Below are 22,642 nucleotides of genomic sequence, written 5' to 3' on the forward strand. Positions count from 1 at the left end.
AAAGTATTTGGATCACGTGGGCCGCTGGGAGAAGCAGAAGTGACGGCAGACGAGAAGCCTCGTTGGACCGCGTTTTGCCGCTGGAAGAAGCAAGCGATGGCAACATCTAGCCTTACTGGCACAAAGAAGATGGAGTGGTGCAACCTAACGGTTTCTCGTCTTGACGTAGTAGCCAAGCTCACATGACCACTTGTGCGCTTCGTTGGTAGCATGTAGGTTGATGCGTATCGTTCACAAGTCACGTTTAATTCGCTCATTTGAACGATACTTTAGGGTTGCTTTGACCTAATTTTTTGCTCGTACTTCTCGTCAAAATTATTCTCAAGCAGCGCGACAACAGTGGTTAACGGCCTGCGGAACAGGACCCAGTGACCAGTGTTGTTCTAAATATTCAACAAAATATTTAAGATAAGATATAAAATACCCATTTGAAAATGTATTTAGAGTAGTATTCAAGTTACTTTGAGCACGAACCATATTGAGTAGAGTATAACTACTTTGAAAAAGTAATTGAATCACATTGCAAGATACTTGGCAAGTTTCGCCAACCTGGTACTATAAGAATAAAAAGTCAAGAAGGGGTGCTCTATTTTTAATTACTTCTCTGAAAATCACATTTTGCTGTGAACTTTACGACCTTCAAGAAGCGCCTTAGCTGCTGCAATTGAAGTTTACTCTGATATAATTCGGGGTATGTAACATATATTGCGTGCTGAAATACTTTAGGACGTGTTTTATTTTGACGGCAGGCTCAGCTCATGATGCACTTCGCAATAAGTTCGTAATATGCCCCGCCACGATGTGGGGGACTTTACATGTAGTCCGGCCTTGCATATTCATAGCAGCCGAACTAAAAGTTGATCAGGCAGCCAGATTTGTTGATGATTTCGCCAGTGAACAACACGTGCACGCTCATGAGAAACATCGACTCGAGGACAACAGCCTCGGTCGCTGATTAACATCTAAAAGCGAGAACCACATCCCCCCCCCCCCCCCCCCATTTCCCTTGTCAAAGTCACAAAATGTCAAAAAGGGAAACCCGTGAGAGTGTCCACAAAACCGCTTCTCAACCCTCTTCCCCTGCCCCCTCTGCATAAGCTCGAAACATTGTTGACGCATTGAGGTCAAGGTGGTCAAGATGCCAGAATCAGAATCCACTAGTTCATTTAGAACTCCACCTGGTGGAAAACTGGTTTCGAAGACCTTGAGGATAAAAGAATGCGCAAATTCAGAATAAGATGAAAACAACGCTTTTGAACGTGCTTCGGAGAAAAAGTTAAAGAAGAACTAAAGTCATTTCTGAAAGGTCGTTTTTGATCTTATATTGCTTAAAAAGTGTTAGTTCCCGCATGTACCAAGTCCTAGGGTACCGGACATTTCATCGAACGCCGTTTCATCGAATAAGTGGACATTTCATTGAACGCCGATTCATCGAACGCCGTTTCATCGAATAACTTGACGCCGTTTCATCGAATTTCCCTTTACTGAATTGTGAAGTACACTTTTGACATAATTTACTATCGTTTCTTTAAATACCTTTGACACCGCCCTAAATTCACCAGAAATAGAATTACTACCCGCTCAATGTTTTCTCCTCCTAAACGTTGGCTACTGGATCACAGAATGTAGCTATCATATTAAAACTTGAGTGGATACGCGACTTATTCTTTTATGGCGAGGTGTACGGCTGTTCTCGGCCACACACTTTTTCCCACTTCATCTCTCTATTTATTCCCGCGTTAAAGGCACTTTCTTAAAGGGGCCCTGCAATAACTTTTTTTACTGGTTTTTAATTTGCACCGAACCTGAGCGCACTGAACGTAGTACAAAACTTGAAAGTATAAAACAGAGAGGACGATGACGGGAACAGGACATCTTTCATACCGGTCATGAAAGATGTCCTGTTCCCGTCCTCGTCCTCTCTGTTTTATACTTTCAAGTTTTGTATCTATTAACTAACATGTTCGTTTTCAATTGAACGTAGTAGCTTAATAAAACTTTTTTTCTCGAATTTTCGCTTTATTTTAAAAGTTATAGGCAAATTAAAATGACATCAACAAGCAAAAAATAACCTCCTTCCTGACGTCCTCGGTTGCTTGAGTGGCCGTGAACAGGAGGAGGGGTAGTGAGCTCAGCGAGCGGTCACGGCTGCCGCACTCCGTGTCGACGGCACGAGAGGGCGCCACTAAAGCATGTTCTGGATAGGCTGTATGAAGTGGGCAGCCAGGCTGGCTCGCATTGCATTTGCTGTGCGATTTAACACTAATTCGGCATGACACTTCATTGGCCACAAACGGCAGCAAACGCGGGGAAAAGATCAGTTCAGAACGGGAGCCACTTTGCGCTGCCATACCGCCAAACGGCCAAACCGCAAGTCAAACCTGCTCACCGAAGGCCTTCGCGCGGAGCGCTCGGAACTGGTCGGATCCTCGAGCCCGTATACGACCGCAGCGCCGTCTCGTACATATCCGGGCTCATTTTTACATCGAAGCTGTTTATGGCTAGGGTTCCTTGGATTTTCCGTGTGAGTGACCAAAACTCTAAGCTCGCACCGCACCCACGCGCCGCACGTGCAAGCGTCTGCAGCACGACCGTTCTAAAACAAAACCCTAAAACAAATGACATTTTGCGCGCGTGTTCGTCAACGCTTCATTTTGGTTATTGAGGAGTTTCAGCGAATATAGGGGGCGCTCCGATCGATTAACATGGCGGGCAAGAGGGGGATAGATTTGCGACGCCCGTAGACCGGCAGCGTACAAATAAAACAAAGCGTGCATGTCGTTCTCTGCTTGTTGCCGTGTGCGCGACGATCATCGTTTCAACCAAGACCTACCGTGATGCTACAGATGAAGTGTTCAAGCCAGTCGAAGGCAAGAAATCTTGCCATAGTCAAGATATGTGTGCAAGTGTTCGACGTGAGCTCTCACGCTGGTGCAGCTGCCATCAAGTTGAACCGAATGTACGCGGGTCCAAAGAAAGGTACATATCAACAATGTTCGCGCGTTGAAACTATGACGCGTACTTTATTTAAAGGCCGGCCCGCAAGCAGAGAGAAGGAACCCGACCCTCACTTTCCTTCTCGCCACTGTGAAAGGAGGAAATCGCCTTTCGTTTCCTCCTCGCCATTTTACGATTTTTTTTTTTTTTTTTTTTTTTTTGCCGGCTGCCTGTTTTTTTTTTTTTTTTTTTTTTTTTTTTTTTTTGACAAGTTTGGGGTGGAGGAATTGAAAGCTTCGAGGATTTGAAAAGATTATCCAGAAGCCAGCCGGCACACCTGCGACAAGGAGCTGAACCAGCCGAGTAGCTGTTTTGAGCGAGCTTGGCACTTGCTGTTCCCAACGAGTTGCATTGGCTCTTTTTTACCATTGGTTTGGAGGACGATTCTTGCTGCTGTGAGAGCACAAATACCTTGTTCAGCTCAAAGAAGTAGTCATTGAAGTATCAATTTTAATATAAATATCTGATTTGGCATCTTTCGTTGTTTAGGCGGATTCATGGCGACAACGGGAAGTACGAGCGGCGTTTTCTGTATATCAGGGATGGCGCTCTATAGACCAGTGGTTCTGAATCATTATGGTTCGTAAACCGGCAGAGGTGCCGGAGGATCCCATCCGTAGTGGGTCTAGCACTTTTCGGTGTAAAGCGTTTTGCTGTATGGCATTTCCGTGCGGACTTTTCGGTGCATAGACATTTCAGTGTACGGACTTTTTGCTGCAAAGACTTTTCGGTGTGGGACTTTTCGGTGCGCGGATATTTCGGTGCACGGACATTTTGATGGATGGACATTTGACGCTATGGTGTGCTCGCCGGTATCTCTTTTCCAACGTACGCAGACACGCTTCACATCGTGTTTGCGTGTTGAGTTGATAGAGATAGTCTCCTCTATGAGGTTTTGGCTTTATTATTGGTCCTGCGTGTAGGAAAGGACCCACACAGCAAGACGTTTGAAGTTGTTTGTGTATTCAGAACAATTTTGAATATCTTCAAATGCGCCTCCTCCGCGTAATCGCATAGTTCCGATTGTTAATGATAAATTGTGATGACCTCGCACGACAAAAAAATAATGTAATTATCACTTGTAACTCATTAGGGAATAAAGTAGGCGTGTGCGGGCACAAAATAAGTGTAATAAAAATCAAATACTGATTTGAATCAACTAAACAAGCCGAATTCGGTGAATGCTAAATCTATTTTATTTGGTATCAAATGTTTGCCCATTCTCGTACGAAAAAAAACAGTGACCATAGATCATACGCAGCGTATGATCTGTGGTCAACGTCTCCTTCCATGCCGTAATGATGTCGCCGGACGTGAAGAACTGCCTTACAATCGTGCTTATACAGGGCGATTTGTTTTTTAACGACTAGACATTTTACTAGAAAAGACGTCAGAGTTACACAATTTCGGTTTGTGCCTTATCTGTAGTTATCAAAAACACCAAATCATTCATGTTTAAAGAGATGTAGTGCGCGTGAAGTGGCTCACGGCGTCCTAAAAAGCCTAATTTGGACGCGAATCGTGTTACCGCAATCTTTTCGGCCGCCGCACTCCTCGCCCCTTCTACAGTGGCGTTGTCACAACGATGCGCATGATTTGTCGCTTTGGCTTCATGGCGTTGGGCTGTGCCACGCGGAGACGGAGCCCACATAAAATCAGAACTATATTTTCGCGCCCAAATTAGGAGGACGCCGTATAATAGTGTACGCGCGTTACATCTTTTTAAGAATGACGGTTTGGTGGCTTGCGATTATGGCCAACAACTTTCTAAATACACGATGCCGTTTTCTTTTCTAATTAAAAGGTTGATTAGCGAATTTTAGGAAATCGGTCGGTTTTAGTTTCGTTCGTTATTGAACCGAATCCTCGCCTGGCCGTATAGCTCACCTACACAAACCGCAATGGCGCTAATTTTCACTGGACAATTTGGTGGCTTTCGATTATGCCCAACAACTTTATAAATCAACTATCCCGTTTTTTTTTTTTTTATAATCAAAAAGTTAATTAACAAATGTTAGGTAATCAGTTGGTTTTTGTTGCGTTCTTTCTTGAACCCAATCTTCGTCTGGCCGTATAGCTCACATCCACAAAACGTTAATTTGCACGTTTTTTCTAACATCTAGTAGGTGAAAAAAACAACAACAACGTTGTATATAAAACAGAGGGCAGTTCTTTTTTTTATATAAATAAAGCGTGGGGCACGCGTCTTGCATGCATCTCCCTTTTTTTTTTTTCCGGCATATAAAAACAAATCCCGGGACATTCCAAATCGAGTTTATGATGGGGCGGGCGCTTTATCACGGGGTATTTTGTCATGTTTCATAAGCTTTATTACTAGTCAGAAGGAAGCCACGCGAGCCGTATCACATTGCAAACAGCTAATTCGGGTGTTTCTCAAGGAGCTCTAGAACTTTCCAATTGACATTTCGGTTCTTAATACATTTTAAAAAGGTTGGTGCTTAGTCCTAAACATTTAATTTATTAGGCATAATTAAAAATACTGCAACTCTCGCAAGACGTTTGCTAACAACATAAAGTTGGTTTCATTGGCGTAAAGTGGCTGCGCTCTAATTTCGCGTTAGAGAGATTTGTAAGCGTCTTTCATTTTTATAAAGATTCGTGAAAAGCATTCGCGACCTTATCTGTCAAGCCGCGTACGCGGACAGCGCGGCCTCCTCGGCAAGTTGTTCCCTTATCGAAGACAACAATGAATAAAAGGTACGATCAAAATCTTAATGCCTGAAGAAAGCCCAAGTTTAAAATAATTCTAAGAGTGTGAGTTGATTTTATTTCTACTGTATTCAAATTTCAACACTCGTCGCGGGCAGCATGAAAGGAAGCACTGCACTCTTGGCGCAAACCAGTGCCCAGTCAACGGTCCTACACCCAAACACGCATCACCACCCGACCTGTTTGAAAAATAAATAATTTCCAGTACTTTTGGTAGAAAAGGCGAATTTTCTACTGAGCGTGACATTTTGTGGACCCAAAAGTCCTGTAGCCGAGATCGGTAGTTCATAGCTTCAGGAAGACGAAGAACGACGGATGCATTATTTCCCGCGGAAGTACTGTTTTGACGTTGAATTCCACATAAAATTGTATATGCACGAATTGGTGGCACGATACCGAACTTGCTTGATTACTTCATAACCAGGCATAATCTACAGATATTGCAGAATTGATTTTAACTGGCGTACAGCACGAAAGACAAGTATGGACATAAAGAACGCAATAGAGCTCTGCATTTCTACTGAATTTCTTTCTCTACTTGTGGACAGTTACTCCGCATGACTATATTCAAAAATTGCCAAATCGTTTAAGCCTATCCCTTTTTATAGTTTTTTTCATAGATGAATTGTGGCGAATCCCGGCTGGGTTCGGGTAAAGATCTCGCACTTGTTCAAGGATACATTTCGGCATGATTCCCCGCTTGGTGACGACGTCGACCTGGCCGGAGTTCCCTTTTTTTCTAAGTAGGCGGGTAACGCCAGACGCCTAAATTAGCCAAGCAGCCCCAAAACTTGCGGTAGTACACCTTCCGAACTCCTGGGTTTTTTTGGAGTTGGTCGCTGGCCTTCACCCACCCTGACAGAGCCCCGAAAAATTATCATACAGGGGATGCAGAGGCTATCTGGGCATTCCATTTCTTACTCAGTGAACAAATGGGAACAGAAGAGAATGAAAACTTCGTAATACCTGCTGTCTTTTAATAAATGGCATAATATGCTACTATTGCTAGTTGCACTATTTTACGCGAATAGAATTGTGATTTTGCGGTTCAATCTCCGTGTTTCCCGTGCTCTTTGCTGATACGCAAGATATTTGTCGGCTGTCGAGCTTTCAGTTACATTTGTTGACAGAAACTAAATGCACGTTGGCCACGAAGAAATTTTTTTCAAAGGCTGAAGATAGATGAAATATACTATAAACCGTTTCACTTTTTATGGAAGTTTGTTTTTACTCTTCTTAGTAGCTTCAACGAGGAGGCCGTCACTCTAGAAAACACCTGTAGTATGAACCTATATATTATGCCCCAGAAATGGTCACACTGTGTCCCTCTGACTGCAATATCTTTGACTTGTAATTGCTCATGATTATTACTTGTACAAAAAACAAAAAAAAACTAAAACACAATAGTGATACAATCACTTTTCAGTGTGCTGTTGTTAGAACAACCAATTTTCAACTCTCAGGGTAGAGCTCAAAGTTCAGATAAAAATACCCATTTTTTTTCCTTCTGCTGTGATGTTCAAGTTCCGTTCACTCGAGATAAATATGCGGTGTTGTAGCGTGTGTGGCCGCATGCGAAAGTATCTGAATGTAAAAGAACTTGTTGTTGGGCTTAGGGAGCCTTCATGTGCGCTTTGAAGGCACTCTAGTTGGGCTAGTTGGTGTTGACTATCTGAGTGCGTTTTAGAGCTGCACAAAAAGAGCAAAAAAAGAAGAAAAGCGAGCCAGCCCGAACCCTTCCGAGCTTATATCCAGCCTGACTAACTAATCCGTGATGTTTGGGATTGAAGCAGAGAACCTTGAAGGGTTACAGAGATTTTGTCGGGGGGCCGGTAAGCCCATTAGCACTCATGCGAGGAGGCCGTAAAAAGCGAGAAGGAAAATAGAGGAGGAAAGGGGAGGAGGAAAAAAAGAAAAGAGGGGGAATCTTTTGCCACGCTGAAGAAAATTTTGAGCGCCCGCCTTTAAGACTAAACTTATCGGTCTGCGGCTACAAACATTTTCGTTGACGTTGCTTAGATGATGTAACCATTCAGGCCTCGCATTAAAAGGTGTTGCGAACTCTTCGGTTGTTCTAGTTAATTGTGCTAAAAAGCGGTTGGATGGAAAGTATGACAACTACAGCATACAAGGGACGATTAAGGTCTTTATCCTGCGTTCTATGTATCGAAACATCGGTATCCTTGGTGTTATATTGCGATCAGCTGGTCGCCGATCGTCCTGTTTTTACGCATAATGTAAACAAGCCCCGGAAGCGCCAATCTCATTTCGATATGCTACAAGCCTCGTTTTGGCTCTTGTGGAAAGCTTTATTGTAATAGCAATAGTCTCATCGGTCATTCGAGTTGTATGTGCCACGGTGATACCTGCTGGCAAACAAGTCTGTATTAAATGCGAGAATGAGAACGAAGGAAAAGCTTTTTTAACTGTTTTCTTTTTACAGAACAGGGCAAAGCTTCTAAAACAAGAGCAAACTAAGCTGATATTTGAGAGTGCTCAAGAATGAATGCCGAAGGTGCTTATGCTAAGTGGTAGATGTACACAGTTGATTTTTTGTTTGCCTCTGCATTGTAAATTGGAAGATATGTATCAGCAGAAGACACGTGTCCTTTTGAAAATGTCTTTTATTAGGGCAAAAATAGGTTTTCATACGCAACCGAAGAGTCCGCAACACCATTTAATGCGAGGCCTGAACGGTTACATCATCTAAGCAACGTCAACGAAAATGTTTGTAGCCGCAGACCGATAAATTTAGGTTTAGATAAGTATGCGTCATAATTTTAGCCTCAAACACGCAACATTGTTGATATGTACCTTTCTTGATAACTGCACTAACGTGAGAGAGCCCACGTCGTCGAACACTTGCACACATATCTTGACTATGTTATGGCAAGATTTCTTGCTTGAAGTGAAGATCGTCTCGCTACGACTAGCTACGACCACCCACCGCAGCGATGCAGGCGTCGAAGGGGCGCAACGCAGTCAGTCGCCGTCACCTGACGCTGCTCGTTTGGCATTCACGGCTTTCCGCCCAGGTGCTTCGTTTGTACTTGGCACCTAGTGTTATTTTCCGTGCTTGTGTGTGTTCAGTGGCTAGATATGGGCCTCAAGAGCAGTTATTCAGGCTCAATAGCGTTCGCCGAAGAACTTCTGAAGAAAATTTTACCCAGGAAAAAAAGTATGAAGACGCAACGCACCAGCTTGGCTGACTATGCAGTGGGCGTGGAAATCGGGACCCTGCGGATTATACACCAAATGCAAATATCTAAACAAAACAAAAACATTTTTAGGCTCAAATTGACTTCTGCGGACTATACGGCTGGACACTGGTGCCTGTTATTATACATTGTATATTCTCTGCTGTTTGTTGTGGCTTGAGACTGCCTTCCTGTAATGATGCAGAGGGGTCCACTGAACCTTGAAATAAAGCTATTTAAGCACATTTAGATGCAATGTCCCTTGAAGCCAGATGGTCAGGGAAAAAATGTGCCATTACCTAATTTGCCAACAGCACACCAATGGTCACGATCAAAAGTCACCGGGTCAATGGGCAGTTTTTCACCACAATATTTTTTGCCGTGTAATCACCAATTTGGTCCATTAAAAATCTTGAGGCTGTAGCCTATAGCACGTCCATTCTGTATCTGCAAAGCTTATGCTATAGACATGCATCATCACATGAGCGTGTTTCTTATCAGTCTTAAACGTAAAACGCTAGTTATATGCAGCGAAATTCCCATATCACCACATTTTTAGCAAATTGAATGGTCCCACCTGTCATGCTGTTAGCTTTGGAAGTAAACCAATTCACAATACCACCAGTAGCATACATCGTGCCAAGCATTAGTGCCGCATGTGGCACAAAAATGTCCTAACTAGGGAAGCAAACTTAATCGATCGTGTTGATTAAAGCACTCAAGTACCGGCGAAATTATCAATCAAAGAAGGTCACTCGAAAGGGAAGTTTTCTCGATGAACGAGTATGACTTTTTATTGGGAGTTCCGCAATGTAAGGCCGAAGACATTCACTCCGTGATCGGTACAGAAGCATTTTCAATCGGCCGTACGTGCTAAAAACAACAACAAAAACAAAGGTGGATTAGAAACGCAATAGATTCGCCTTTGCACGGAGTACTTACACTCAAAATCGTGTCAACATAAACCGACTATGGCCCACCTTGCTAGCAGCAATCTTAAAACTTATCCGTGTAGTCGCACTCGTGCACCAACCGAAAGCGTTGCTATAAGCCCCTCCGCCGTCAACTTTGAGTCGCTCTTGACTCTGAAGAACTGCTCTATAAGGTCCATATCCAGCCACTGAGCACATACACAAGCACAAGAAATAATACTCGGTTCCAAGTACAAGCGAAGAACCCGGGGCGGAAAGCCCTGAATGCCAAATGACCTGCGTCGGGCGACGGCGACCGACTGCGTAGTGCACAGGTTGCGCTCCTTCGACGCCTGCATCGCTGCGGCGGGTGGTCGTAGCTAGTCGTAGCAGATCGTGTTACCTCTGTTGCTCGTACCGAAACACTAGACCCGCGTAATATTCTTGCTGCCGAAATTTATAAGCCTACGTTCGCGGTCAACGCATATACACAAAGCCAACGCCCAGCGAACCTATCCCCCTCGTTCTCTTTCGGCGACCGTCCGCCAGGGCGGTGACACCGTCGCTTAAACCCCTCAATTTACTTCGAATCTTTTATACGGCGAAGGCGTGCTCGTGCGGCGCGTGGAACACCATTCCCTGCATTCTCCTTGCAGCTTAGGTAAGTTAGCAATTTTCGTGTGCGTGACCAAAAACTCTACGCTCGCATTGCCCTCTCTTTGTCGTCGTTCCAAGCGGTCGCGTGCGTAGTTTCCTTTCCTACCGCTCTCCCGGGGTGGTGGTCCCGTCGCGAGTTTTTTCCGACTCCTCGGGGCGGCCAGAGCCGTATATGTAGAGAGTTTGGCCATTCGTTGGGAAGTATAGGAGACAAATGAGGAGGCGCCATTGGCTGAAAGCGGGCTGGGCGTGTTCCAAGGCGCCTTCAGAAATTCGAATGTGGCCAACCAGAAGCCGGAAATAATACTCTGGCGGTGGTCGCGAGAAACAAATTTAATAAGCTCGTCGGAGTAACTCTCCGTGACTGAAAATATGGTGCACGTGATGTTTCAATCACGGTCATCCAAAATCCTTGTGGAAGAGCGCGACTAGCGGAACGATCGACATAATCCGTACGCCAGGCGCCGAGGGCCGGGAATCTGTCCGAGCAAAACAGAATTCGAGCGCCACATTCGTTTCTCACATCTTTCCGCATGATCAGGATCGACACATCACGTGCACCCTATTTTCAACCATGAAGGGTTACTACATTTAACTCTTACGCGCTTATTAAAACCATATACCTTTGATCGGAATTGTTTCTCGCTACAACCGCTAGGGGATTCTTTTCGGCTTCTGGTTGGTCAAGAGAGCATGTCAAGCCCTCGCTCTGAGTCTGGTGCACGCCCTGGCTCTGTCAGCACCTCCCATTGACCGAACTCTCTCTCTATACACGGCTTTGGGGGAGGCGATATTCGTCCACTCGAATGTATATAAAACAACTGAAAGATAAGTTGCCGTTCTCCATTTTCAATTTCACTTCTCTCATCGTAATGGGGAGGCCGCGTATAATCCAAAACTCCCGAAAAGCAACGCGCCTACGAAGAGCAACGGTGGGAACGGCAACGAGAATGTCAGCGGTGGCGGCGGGCTGCACGTGTGCGTGCGTCGCTTTCGTCACGATGACCAAACATCAAGACAATAAATGTGTTCGTATCCATGTTCAAAATTCTGTGTCACGTCTGGGTCGTCTGGTAAGCAGCTTCGCTGGTCATCCACCTTCACAAAGTGGAATGGCTCCCAATTTTTTTTGTGCGTGTGTTTTTAACTTTTACGGTCAAAATAAAAATCGCAGTGACCTAAAATGACACACCTGATCAAAAGTAAATAGGTTCTTTGTATTTACGTCTTGAAATATTGAATTCATTAAGCCAGAATTCCAGGCACCTACGCCTACTACGTTACCAAGTTTTTTTGTTTTTTTTTAAGCGTTAAACATGTAGTACATCACAAAACGGCCGACCCGTCTTACGAATCTGGCCACGTTGAAAGGGGTGTGATTGGAATCGGAGATCTAGGTCGCTAAACTCGTCAACAAAAATATTCTTCGTGTTATGACATAGTGGGGGGAGGAGCCGAAAGATTGCTGCGAAGTTTTCTTTTCTCACAAACCCGCAGATCTGTCTGTCTTCGTGACGTTTTTCGTTGAGGGGACGAAAAATCCCTACGCCTCCCTAGGCACCGAACAAGAGCAGCACTAGAGAGCGCGCGGAGACGACCGTGGCTCATACGTGTGACGTCACAACAGATTATCAGCTGCGACCGTCATGTTTGATGGTCTCTGAAAAGCACGATGGATGCTTGGGAATTGCATTTTAAAATCAACACCGTCGAAGTTGATAGTCTGGTATCGTTCTTATTTCCGCCGATAAAGCAGAATTTACTAAAAAGCGTCCCTGCCGTTCTTTTGATTTATCTCGGCCTTTCGAATATGGCCAACCGACGTGGCGAGGTCACAACCAGCCGACTACCGTTGTCCACTTTCGGGCGAATTTCGCCTCCGGGCAGTTGTCCTTTCATCGGCGGGATAAAATCATTTTATGGTAGACATTCGAAGATCAGTCAGTTTGGGTAAGTATGTTTATCAACGGAAATAAGGAAATAAAAGTAATGTCAGGTTCTCAATATTGGCGGTGATGCTTCAAGAACCTAAGGACACTAAACTTGACATTGTCGATTTGAACACGCACCATTAAATTTGTCGTTCACAACTGATAATCCTGACTCCATTGTCAAAGGTATCAACTATAAAATGACGTCATTGAACGCGCCCGCACACTATATACGTGCCCTGGCACGAGTCTTTCGCTTGAAAGTCTGTCATGGCCACTCTTGAGTTCATGGAACGCGAGCCGTTTTAATTCCAGAATCTCTTGAACCGTTAGTTCGAAAATTGCAGACTGTGCTGTTCCTCGGCATTGCTCATTGGAACACATCTAAGCAGGGTCGTCGAAACAGGAAGATGGGGAGGGGGGGGATTTAGCCCCCCCCCCTCCCCCAGTTGCGTCAAAAGAGGGGGCAAGGGGCATATGGGTGGAAAGGGGGGGGGGGGGGGGGGGGGTATCGCCCCAGCCCCGAACCACTATAGCATTTCAGAGAGTTATAATAAAATATTAGAGGAAAGGAATATCCCCCTTCTTCACCACCATCACCTCCTCTCTATCTCTCTCTCTCTCCCGAACAACAATTTCTACGGCCCTTCTTGAGACTCATATTTGTTTGTGTGTGTGTGTGTGTGTTTGTGTGTGTGTGTGTGTTGGTCGTGCCTTAATTCTTTCTTTAGAGCGCAGCTCTTCGGCGACCGTTTCCGGGTTTCGCGGCGTGGGCGTCGCCGTCGGCGTAACCGGCCCGCTAAATTTAGCGCGAAATTGACGTCACATGACCTCAACACCAATTCAATTCCCAGATACGTGACTTCAACGCCAATTCGCTTCTCCGCTAGATTGTCATGTGATGTCCTTTTCCCTGCAAAATTTAGCGGAGAAACTGAATGGGAGGAGGAGGGGAGGAGGAGGGGAGGGGGAGGGCATACCCTCCTCTCCGTACCCTCCCTTATTCCTCCTCAAGAGTTGAGCTCTAATCTCGCATTGCAAAAATTTGTAAACGTCTTTAATTTTTTTTATTTCCCTTTCTTCGGCTTTCTTTTTTTTTTTTTTGTTATTATCGTTTCCCCTTATCTCTCAGACATTACCGACGTCTCTACACAAACCGCTTGTGGGTGACCCCGGTGACGTTGTTGACAGTGGCGGAAGATGAGCTCTATAAAGCCGCCCGCGTACACCGCGCACGGCTCCACAACATCACAAAGTTCAATCTTCGCCTCGATTCCGAAGCGAAGATTTTGGCCTCAAATAACTCCTTCCCAAAGTTGTGAAACGTCACTTTGTCGTCACCAATAACTTCCACAAACGACGATCTTGCGACGAGAAAGTTCAGAGTATTTACTGGCCGCCTAGGTACAATCTACGCATCATTGACTCTAATGCGGCGTAGGGATGTAGGGACACTCGGACGAGGCGTCATCAGTGCAGCCGTTCAATCGGCTGGCACCACGGTGTTGCTCGCACACGCTTCGATGGAGCTCGCAACGACTTTGTGTTTTACATTCTCGCTGGAATTTGAGCACCGAGAGAGCTTGGATGATTGACACCTCGCTCGGCTTGACGTCAGCGTCGCGAGAGTCCAATTAGCGCGTTCCGCAACTTTCGGACACAAAGTTGTGCTCGACGAGTTTAGCTACCCTAAACGCGCACCGCCAATCGTAATTTTTTTGACGCGTCGGTTCTAAAGCCCCTTGATGTTTCAGAGGTAGCGCAAGGTGCACCGATGCACGAGGCGCGTGAAACGTGCAGCCCTTGGGAAGATCATGGCGGCACAGCGCAGCACTGAGCAACGTTGGTACTGAGCTAGATTTCAGACGCCATGAATTTCCCAGAAGAGGCGCGCGGCACGTGCCTCGAGCATTTTTACAACAATGAATGGCGCCACTTTTCCCAGGATAGAGGGGCTTTAGTTGGTTCTATTGACGTGCGGATGCCTCGCCATTAGCTCAGAGCGACTTTCGCGTTTTGTTCTGAGCACATATGCTCGAGACGCGAGCTCCCTTTGCACGAGAATCGGTGCAGTCGGGCCGTGTTCTATACAAAAAGCTCGCGCATCGGGAAACAAGTGAAGGGCCAGGGAGGTCAATTTCAGGAGAAAGAAAAATACCCCAACTATACTCTGTTTCACCTTATGCTGTACCGCAGGAAAGGCTCCTTGCTCTACAACACATCTCTGCAGCACAAGCTCTCGTGCGGAGCAGCTCCCAACGCTTTGAGCTCGCGCTTCTAGAATTCCCTGCGGTACAACATAAGGTGAAACGAAGTATTCGCAACTCCAGCGCGCCGCTCGCCCTCCCGCGGACAAACGGAGAAGCAGAGGAGCGGGGACGGCAGCGGCAGCGGCGGCGCGGAAACGTCGACAGGGACTCTCGGCCTTGATGCGTGAAGCCGTTTTGACTAGAAAAGTGAGCGCGTTAAAAAAGAAATTCTTGTGCTCCGCCTTGCAACAGTCTTGCACGAAGGACCGGGATGTCTAATTTCATTAGGGACTTTTCGTGTATCGCATACGCTGCGGAATTCTGGTCTTGTGTATGACTGCCCGCTCAATCTGTGCTCAACGTGACGGAAAACGATCCCGCTAATAATGAAGAACTGTATAGTACGGTCTACGGAAGTCTATTCTTTGCCATAAGTAGGAGGAAACTTGTCGCGCAACGGTATGTCGAGCAATACAAATCGGCAATGGGTTCGCGTTTTAAGGCCGTTACAAGGAACATGACCATTTATTCCAAGCACTTTAAAAAGACAGAATACCCGTACTTGCTTTCAGGAAATCACAAAGCAAAAAAAGAAATTATCGAAGCATTTTGAGCGCGTCTGTGTTAGCCAGCCAGCCGTTCGTGACGAGAGCTTAGAACGCGCAGTTTTGGCCAGAGGGACCGCAATGTTGCAAATAACACGGTACAAAAAAATGTATGGTATATTAAAATATTGATTTTTAATAGAGCAATAAATAAAACCCATAAACGCGCCGATTATGTTAACAGGCAGTTTTTGCATAGCGCACGACACCCCTAAGCTCTAGTTCAACGTACAGCGCAGTGAGTTTCAACCGGCGCTATCCAACTTTCACGAGCGGCTTGATAGCCGAGTTGTGCAACTTATTAAAATAGCTTAAAGGGCAACTCCACTCAAAAAGTCGACCCTATCGAAATGACTGATATCGCTTTAGGAGGTCAAAATACGGTCATACCCAAAATATCACGTCAAACCGACGCCGCGTTACCGATTAAAACCAATATTAAAAATGTTCTCCCGGCTCGGTTAGCGGCCCGAAAGCGGGTAAGCAACGCTGGCACCGGGTGAGCTAGTGAAGCAACACTGGGCAATGACGTAGGTCTAGTCCTACGCTCTCGTACGGACGCTGCGAACGCTTCGTTTCCCGTGGCATTCTGCGATTCTGCTGACGGCACGAGGTGTTTTCCACATTATCCTGTGTTCTCCTATTTTTATTAGCGTCCAGGCAGTTCCTTGAATTCCAGCATTGCTTCCGCGACAGCGCGGAAGAGAGCGAAGCGGTGCTGCTCGCTCACGCGCGCGTCGTGGAGCCGGAGAGATTCGCCGGTCTCGCGTTGGGCAATGTCGATAAGGATTTGTAGTGCTGTGGGTTTTACCAACAACCCGGTGTGCAACTCGGAGCTGCGGTTCCACCAGTTCCGAAGAGACCGGAAGAGGCATAAGGTGTGGGTCGGTGCCGTTCGCCGGATAGACTTCGGAAGACCGTTGACTCCGAGCTCCAACGCGAAGCTCTGCTCCCAGCACTTTACGTCAGACACCTACACACGGGATCTGCGGCTGCTGACTGTTGCGGGTTTCACCGCAAAACAGGCGTCTTTGAAGAACGATGCGGTGCCGTCGTTGTTCGCGTACCGTTCGCCGGCTGCCCCAGCACGATCGGCCGGACGCAGCAGGTCGCGGCTGATCTAACTAGCGTGCACATAAAGGCACCTTGGCTTTAACAACTTAGACCACTTGTGGATAGATCTGTCCATCTATCTCCCATTATTTCGTTTTCTCGGTCCGCGCGCAAGAAACAAATACAGTCACGCTGCGCTGGCACCGACCGCGTCATATTTATAGCAGTCGGATTCGCTTTTCGGCCGGCAAATTTATAAATACACACTAAAAATTACTACATTTGGTGCATATTAACAAAGTGAAGCGGTAAAAAAAGAAAATGTGCATCTAACCTTCTGTTTTGAAACTCCACGTGCGACTGAGCCGACCTTGTCGGCGCGTCGGCTCAGAAGCGCGGGACTAGAACTAGGTCATGCCGACAACGCGCCACTAGTATCAGTGTTGCCAAGCTGCTTCAACCGGTAGTTTCGGTTTCGCCGTGCCGACGGACCGATTCTTGCATTCGCGATATCTACAAAACTATACTCACTACCGAAAAACAAATTATATCTCGTGATTCAGGGTCGCCGGCTTCGACTAAACAGATCATAACCCAAAAATGGTAAAAATGGAGTGGAGTTGCCCTTTAAAGTAAGTGTAAAGGACTGTAAAAAAAAAGTAATCGGGGTCTTCTGGTCTTTACTGCAAAACCTCGGCGTTTTTTTTTTTTTTCTCGGTACTCTTTGATGCGTACTTTAACTGTTTAATATCTTATATTGCGCCGTCATCAAGCCTCTCGTAAAAGTTGGGGCCGTCAGTTTGACGTCAGTGGGCTGCACGGCAAACTGAAGTTTTGGAGTGTCGTATATGTGACAAGGGGTATAAGAACTACAACATTATTTTTTTTTTTTTTTAGAGTGATGAGCACGGCAACGCTTCCGGAGCGCACTGAGAATTGTGCTTCAAAGGCGTAGCGCGAGCTTGCAGTTGTAATGCTACACCGCACGGTAGCCTGCGGTTATAGACGTTCTATCAATAACCATAGAGCAGTTCGCTTGCGTGTGGCAAAACACTAAAACCGAGACGGTGAGCAGCGAGTTATGAGGCTGGGATGCGAAGACACCAATGCTGTGAACGCTGCTCTTCCGAAGCTTGACGGTCACCGTTCGCGGCTTCATATTTAGAGAGCTAAGGGCCAGGCACAGTGCAAACATATCTTCATCACCCTGACAAAACTTCTGCCACAAACAGTGACGTGGCCGGTGCCTAAAACGCGCTCGCTCACCACAAAGCTTCGCAATTTGAGGTTTCTGCAACTTTTAATTAACAGCATGCTAATTTTCCTAACGTGCATACACATCTCCGTCACCTGTAATATGATTCCTCCCTAACCGCTTCGCATTGGTAGACAAATAAATCATTTTTAGCGCGCTGAACAGCGTCAGCGAGCAGGCGCACGGGATATCCTGGAGAATCTATCCCCGTCTCTTCCGAAATTTTGGAACTACCGTCCCGCCACCTATAGGGCGTTGGAGTTGCGAATAGGGTGCCTCAATGTGCGTCTGTCACAGGGTGAAGACACCCATTGTTGTATTGAAAACTGTCTGCGCGTGCCAAATGGGCCTTAAAATGGCGCCAAAGTACCGGGCAGAGCTAAGCGCTTGCTTCGAACGAGGCGGTAGCACGTGCATTCTGGGGCAGAAATTTGGCCGAGATGCCATTACCCTAAAGCCTGGTTCAGACAGTTACGTTTGACTGCGTTGCGGCAGCGAGAAACCAAGACATCCCTGCTGCATATGTCGCGTGCCAAGATGATTCCTTGAATTGGATTCCACGCTTCATACGAAGCACAGATGTGCCGGTGACTCGCTTTCGGTTCTCGACGCAACATAGTCAAACGCACTCAGACGCAACTGTCTAAACCAGGCTTAAGACAGACGTGGCGCCTGTGTATGAACGCTCTCTAACCCCAACTGTACTGAAGCGCCACTACACACAATTTATAGCGTTCATGCACAGGCGTGGAAGACGATCCCATCACCATCTGATGGTTTCTAATCACACTAACCGAGGGTGGGGTTTCACCAATTAAAAAAACAATTATGCGGAAACGAAAGCTGTCTGACGACACTCCCCCAAGATATAGAGGAGGGAACGCACCCAACCACTCTTGGTCTTGGTGAAAATCCTTCTAAAAAAAATCACGCTTCGCGTAACTTTATCTCGGTGTACAACCCTGCGCCGCCTGTGGCGATATTTCACTCTTCCTATCGTCAATCATCTTGGATTTCTTTTTTTCAATGTCGACTGAATAAAACATGTTTCAGTGATTTCACAACGAGTAAATAAATGTTTGAAATGTACAACATCATGTCTAAAAAGTGTATTTGATACAGAGATATGCGTATCCCGAAACAAAAGTTGTATAGATTTCGGTTTAAAAGGATTATTTAAACACTCTACAAAAAAAAAAAAAAAAAAAAAAAAAAAAAAAACTTTTCGAAACGTAATATGTAACTGTTCGTTTCCCTGATTCCACCCATCGTGCGAATAAATTACTGACATTAATACAATCTGTTCATACCGCAGTATGGCTCGAGCCTGTGGCTGACCGCCTGGTCTCAGAACCCGGACCCATCTCGGAGGCTGGGCTACATGCTGGGCTACGGAGGGCTTCTGACAACCACAAGCGGCTTGAGCTATATTGCGTGGCTCTCCTTCGTGCTCGGCTCCCTCCGAGCGGCTTTTTCGTTCCACAGTTCGCTCCTTGAAAGCGTTGTCCATTCTTCGATTTCTTTGTTTGACACTACACCAGTGGGAAGGCTCGTCAATAGGTGAGTAGTTTGACTATTTACCTATCGATCAACGCAGATACTTGCATGCACCATGAAAGCTAACCCAGGATCGGTTAAAAGCCGCGGTAAACGGCGCGAACCCGGGCAGCGATCGCTCAGTACACCTTTTCCCTTTATTTTTAATTTTTTTCTTTAAAAAGAAAGAAAAAGGAAATGCCGGATTACGCGAGATTTGCTTTCCGTCCGAGGAGCAGGAATATCAAGCTCGCCGCGCTAGGCAGAGTCATAGCTAGCAGTTCGACGACGGACCCGCCCGGTCGCAGGTTTGGAGGGCGAGGATCTGGTAGCACAGAGCATCAAAGGGCCCTTTCTCGGGAAACCTAGAGTTCCTGTATAGGGAGCCAGAGTTGCGCATTTGTTTTCCCCGCGCCGCCATGCCGCTATTCGCCGAGATTCATCACGTGAGAAGAAAAGCATCCGGTGGCGTGCAAGAAAGCCACCTTTACGGTCGCTCCGCCGACGTTTCTCTTGCCCCGGCGTATGTTTCCCTGCTTTCCGCCTCCTTTTCCTCCTCTCCTGTTTTCCATGCGCGGCGGCGCGCGGCGCCGCTATTCGCCAAATTTAGTCACGTGAGGAGCAAAGCATCCAGCTCGTGCGGGAAAGCCGGCGCCACGGTCACGCCCCGAGGCTGAATGCGCAACTCTGCTACCGTAGGTAGCTATACAGGAACTCTAAGGAAACCCGGACGTCAGCGCACAGCTTTTGCAGTGGCGAGGACCCGAAACACACTTGTTCGCTCGGGAGAAGTGCGTTTCGGCGTCTCGCCGCAGCGGGACGCCAGTCACGTGGTTCTCCTCTCATCCGTCGTCTGGTGCTCCCCCTTTTCCATTTCGGCGGCCGCTTCTCGTGGCAATCTGCCAGGCTTTGTCAGTACATAGGAGGCTATGGCAGAGTAGACGGAGGGCCGCAGCAGCACTAGAACAGCAAAGGGCGCAGGACCCCGACTACTATCACGCACGAGATGCAGAGCATATGCCAAAAGCATCAAGACCGAGCCCCAAGTCATCGGCTAAAAGCAGATCACCTAAAGGACATCTTCCGACAACACAACAGGTGCCGCTGTCAATCGTAGCACAGTTCGTGTGGTCGTTTGCAATTTTTATTTTCTAGTTAACCCGCTTTCAGACCTTCCAAAGGTATTCGCAACTCCAGCACGCCGTTCGCCCTCCGGCGGACGAACGAAAAACTAGAGGAGCGGAGACTGCGGCGGATATGGTGGTGACGGAGTGTCGGCCTTGGTGCTGTTCTTGTCGGCGTGTTCGTGCATCATACAGTTCTTATTTTTAATGCCAACGCATTAACTGTCCCATGGAACGAACCGACATCATCAGCTTTTGAAGCCGCGCCAAACGGCACTTAAACTCCCCTGTCCCAATGGAGCGAGTCCTTTCTAACACGCGTCACAGTTTCAAGGAACGAGGCTCCCATTGGCTCTCGCGCGGCGTAGTTCCGAAGGACGCCACCAGAGAAGCCCTCTCCATGGCGGCGCAGCATACGCAGTTGCCCGGCCGCCGGTAAGAGGGAGTGCCTGGCTGCAGAGCACGCACGGGCAAACTCCAAACAGGCTGCGCGGCCGAGATCAGCGCGGCGTGGCCACTTCACGAGAGCGCGCGCTCGGCCGTCGGCCGCTACCGTGGCAGCAGCGAAACGCGGCCGTCCACGCCAGTGCGCCGCAGATGAACTGAGGGCGCGGAAGAACGACATTCATGCTTTCGCATTCACAACTCATAAGAAGTCCTTAGGTGTCCTCGGATTTTGTATTTATGTACTTAAATTTATATTGTTGGCCTAATCACTGACAGGTACAGGGGTGGGTTCATTGACTTCTAGTCACTGAAACTAAGGGGGTGCAACCACAGCGTAATTTATTTTAGTGTAAGCGAATTTTTAGGAAAGAAAAAAAATAAAAGAAAAAAACTTGCAGAAATTTTTAGTTACCATCATTTGATGATTCCAGCGAATAAAATAAAGAATACGATATATCATTAACAAGAAACGAAAACAGGCTGGCCACAAACAAATACTTATACTGAGCGGTCGTTGACTCATCGGCTGCGGAAATCAAGCCATGAGAGTATAATTCCCCGAAACATCTGTGAGAAAACACATCGCAGGAACAAACTTGTTATAGAATATTAATTATAATGGCGTTTACATGCCACCATAATTAACCTTTGTCGGCATTTTCCGTGTCTAAACTTGCACTCGCTTTTCGTTAATTTTGCATGATGTTCAAAGACGTTGTAGTTGATTACCGCAGTTCCTAAAAGCATTTCTTAGAGTTTGCAAGATTGGGTTGCGGGTCTCGACACCTCGATCCCAGCCCGACTCGAGCCCAAAGCACCTCAAAATTAATGCGGCCGAGTCCGAATCCGAACGATGCGCTCATATATTGGTCCGAGCCCGACCCGAAAATCGGGTCGAGTCGGGTTCGCCGTTTTCGGGCTTGTCCGAGTCGACGCAGATCCCTACTTCAAATTGTGCGTGAACTTCCCGTTTGGCCTTTCTGCAGTTCATTCGATTTGTTTTAATCCCAGGTTCAGCCGCGACATCGACCTGATAGACAGGGACGTTCCATTTTTCGCTGTCATGACTATGAACTGTCTGGTGGCCATGCTGATCCTTGCCGTAGTTGTCTGCCTACCGTCCGCTTACTTCGGGCTCATGATGCTGCTGGTCACGATCCTCTTTCTGGGACTCATGGTAAGATTATTCCTCGGTACGAACCAACGAGGTAGAGGGGCTTAGAGCGGTAAACCGGGGTTCCGGTCTGCGCTCGAAAGTGACTATGCTGGCCCCAGCTGGGCCGGAGCTTGTCGGATGCTTTGTTGGTTGTCGTTCGTCTCGGCGAGTTGATTTCAGACGCGGAAGCCGTCATATGAGGCCGGTCGAAAGCGAGTTCAGAGTTCAGAATGGTGTTTGACGTAGGTATAACGTGAAAATACGGAGGAACGGTGTGCATTTCGCTGGTGACCGACCGGGATATTGCCACGGAAGAGACAATCTGACCTACGTTGCTCGAACCTCGGATTGATTCGGATACCGCTAGGATAAAATTTAAGGCGACGTTTCTGTGCTCTCGTTGACCATCGGAATCTTCGAGGTTTGCAGTGAAGCGTGTGCAATACATTTGGATACACAGTTTAGCGACGGAAATTGCGTGAGTCGTGCTTGGCGGTGTGCAATCGTGGTGCAGCTTCGATCAAATGACTGAGGGCTCACTTCGGTTGTACGGCGCACCGGAAGGCTGCCTTGAAGCTGGTAGTTCCCGTGCCGTGCTGAATGATGCTGTGCTGCTTACAAATTGTTCCGGCGTAGAAGTGCACTTTCACGGAGCACAGGTGTGCGGCGCACCGAAGAGCTGCCTTCAAGCTGGTAGTTCCTGTGCCATGCTTTAGGTGATGCTGTGCTGCTTCCGAAATTGTTCCGGCGTAGACGTGCACTTTCACGGAGCACAGGTGTTGCAGGTGGTATTG

General features: G+C 47.0%; 1 protein-coding gene across 1 annotated transcript in view; it reads left to right on the forward strand.

Moving 5' to 3' along the window:
- Positions 1–22,642, forward strand: part of LOC8037623 (multidrug resistance-associated protein 1) — a 106,822-nt gene that overhangs the window by 45,730 nt on the left and 38,450 nt on the right. The window contains exons 15-16 of the mRNA XM_040207238.3: positions 18,901–19,145; positions 21,704–21,869. Of these exons, the coding sequence (XP_040063172.3) occupies positions 18,901–19,145; positions 21,704–21,869 (411 nt within the window). The remainder of the gene's footprint in view (positions 1–18,900; positions 19,146–21,703; positions 21,870–22,642) is intronic.

Source organism: Ixodes scapularis, unplaced genomic scaffold, assembly GCF_016920785.2.
Source record: "Ixodes scapularis isolate PalLabHiFi unplaced genomic scaffold, ASM1692078v2 PGA_scaffold13__105_contigs__length_92229423, whole genome shotgun sequence".
Classification (NCBI taxonomy): Eukaryota; Metazoa; Arthropoda; class Arachnida; order Ixodida; family Ixodidae; genus Ixodes; species Ixodes scapularis.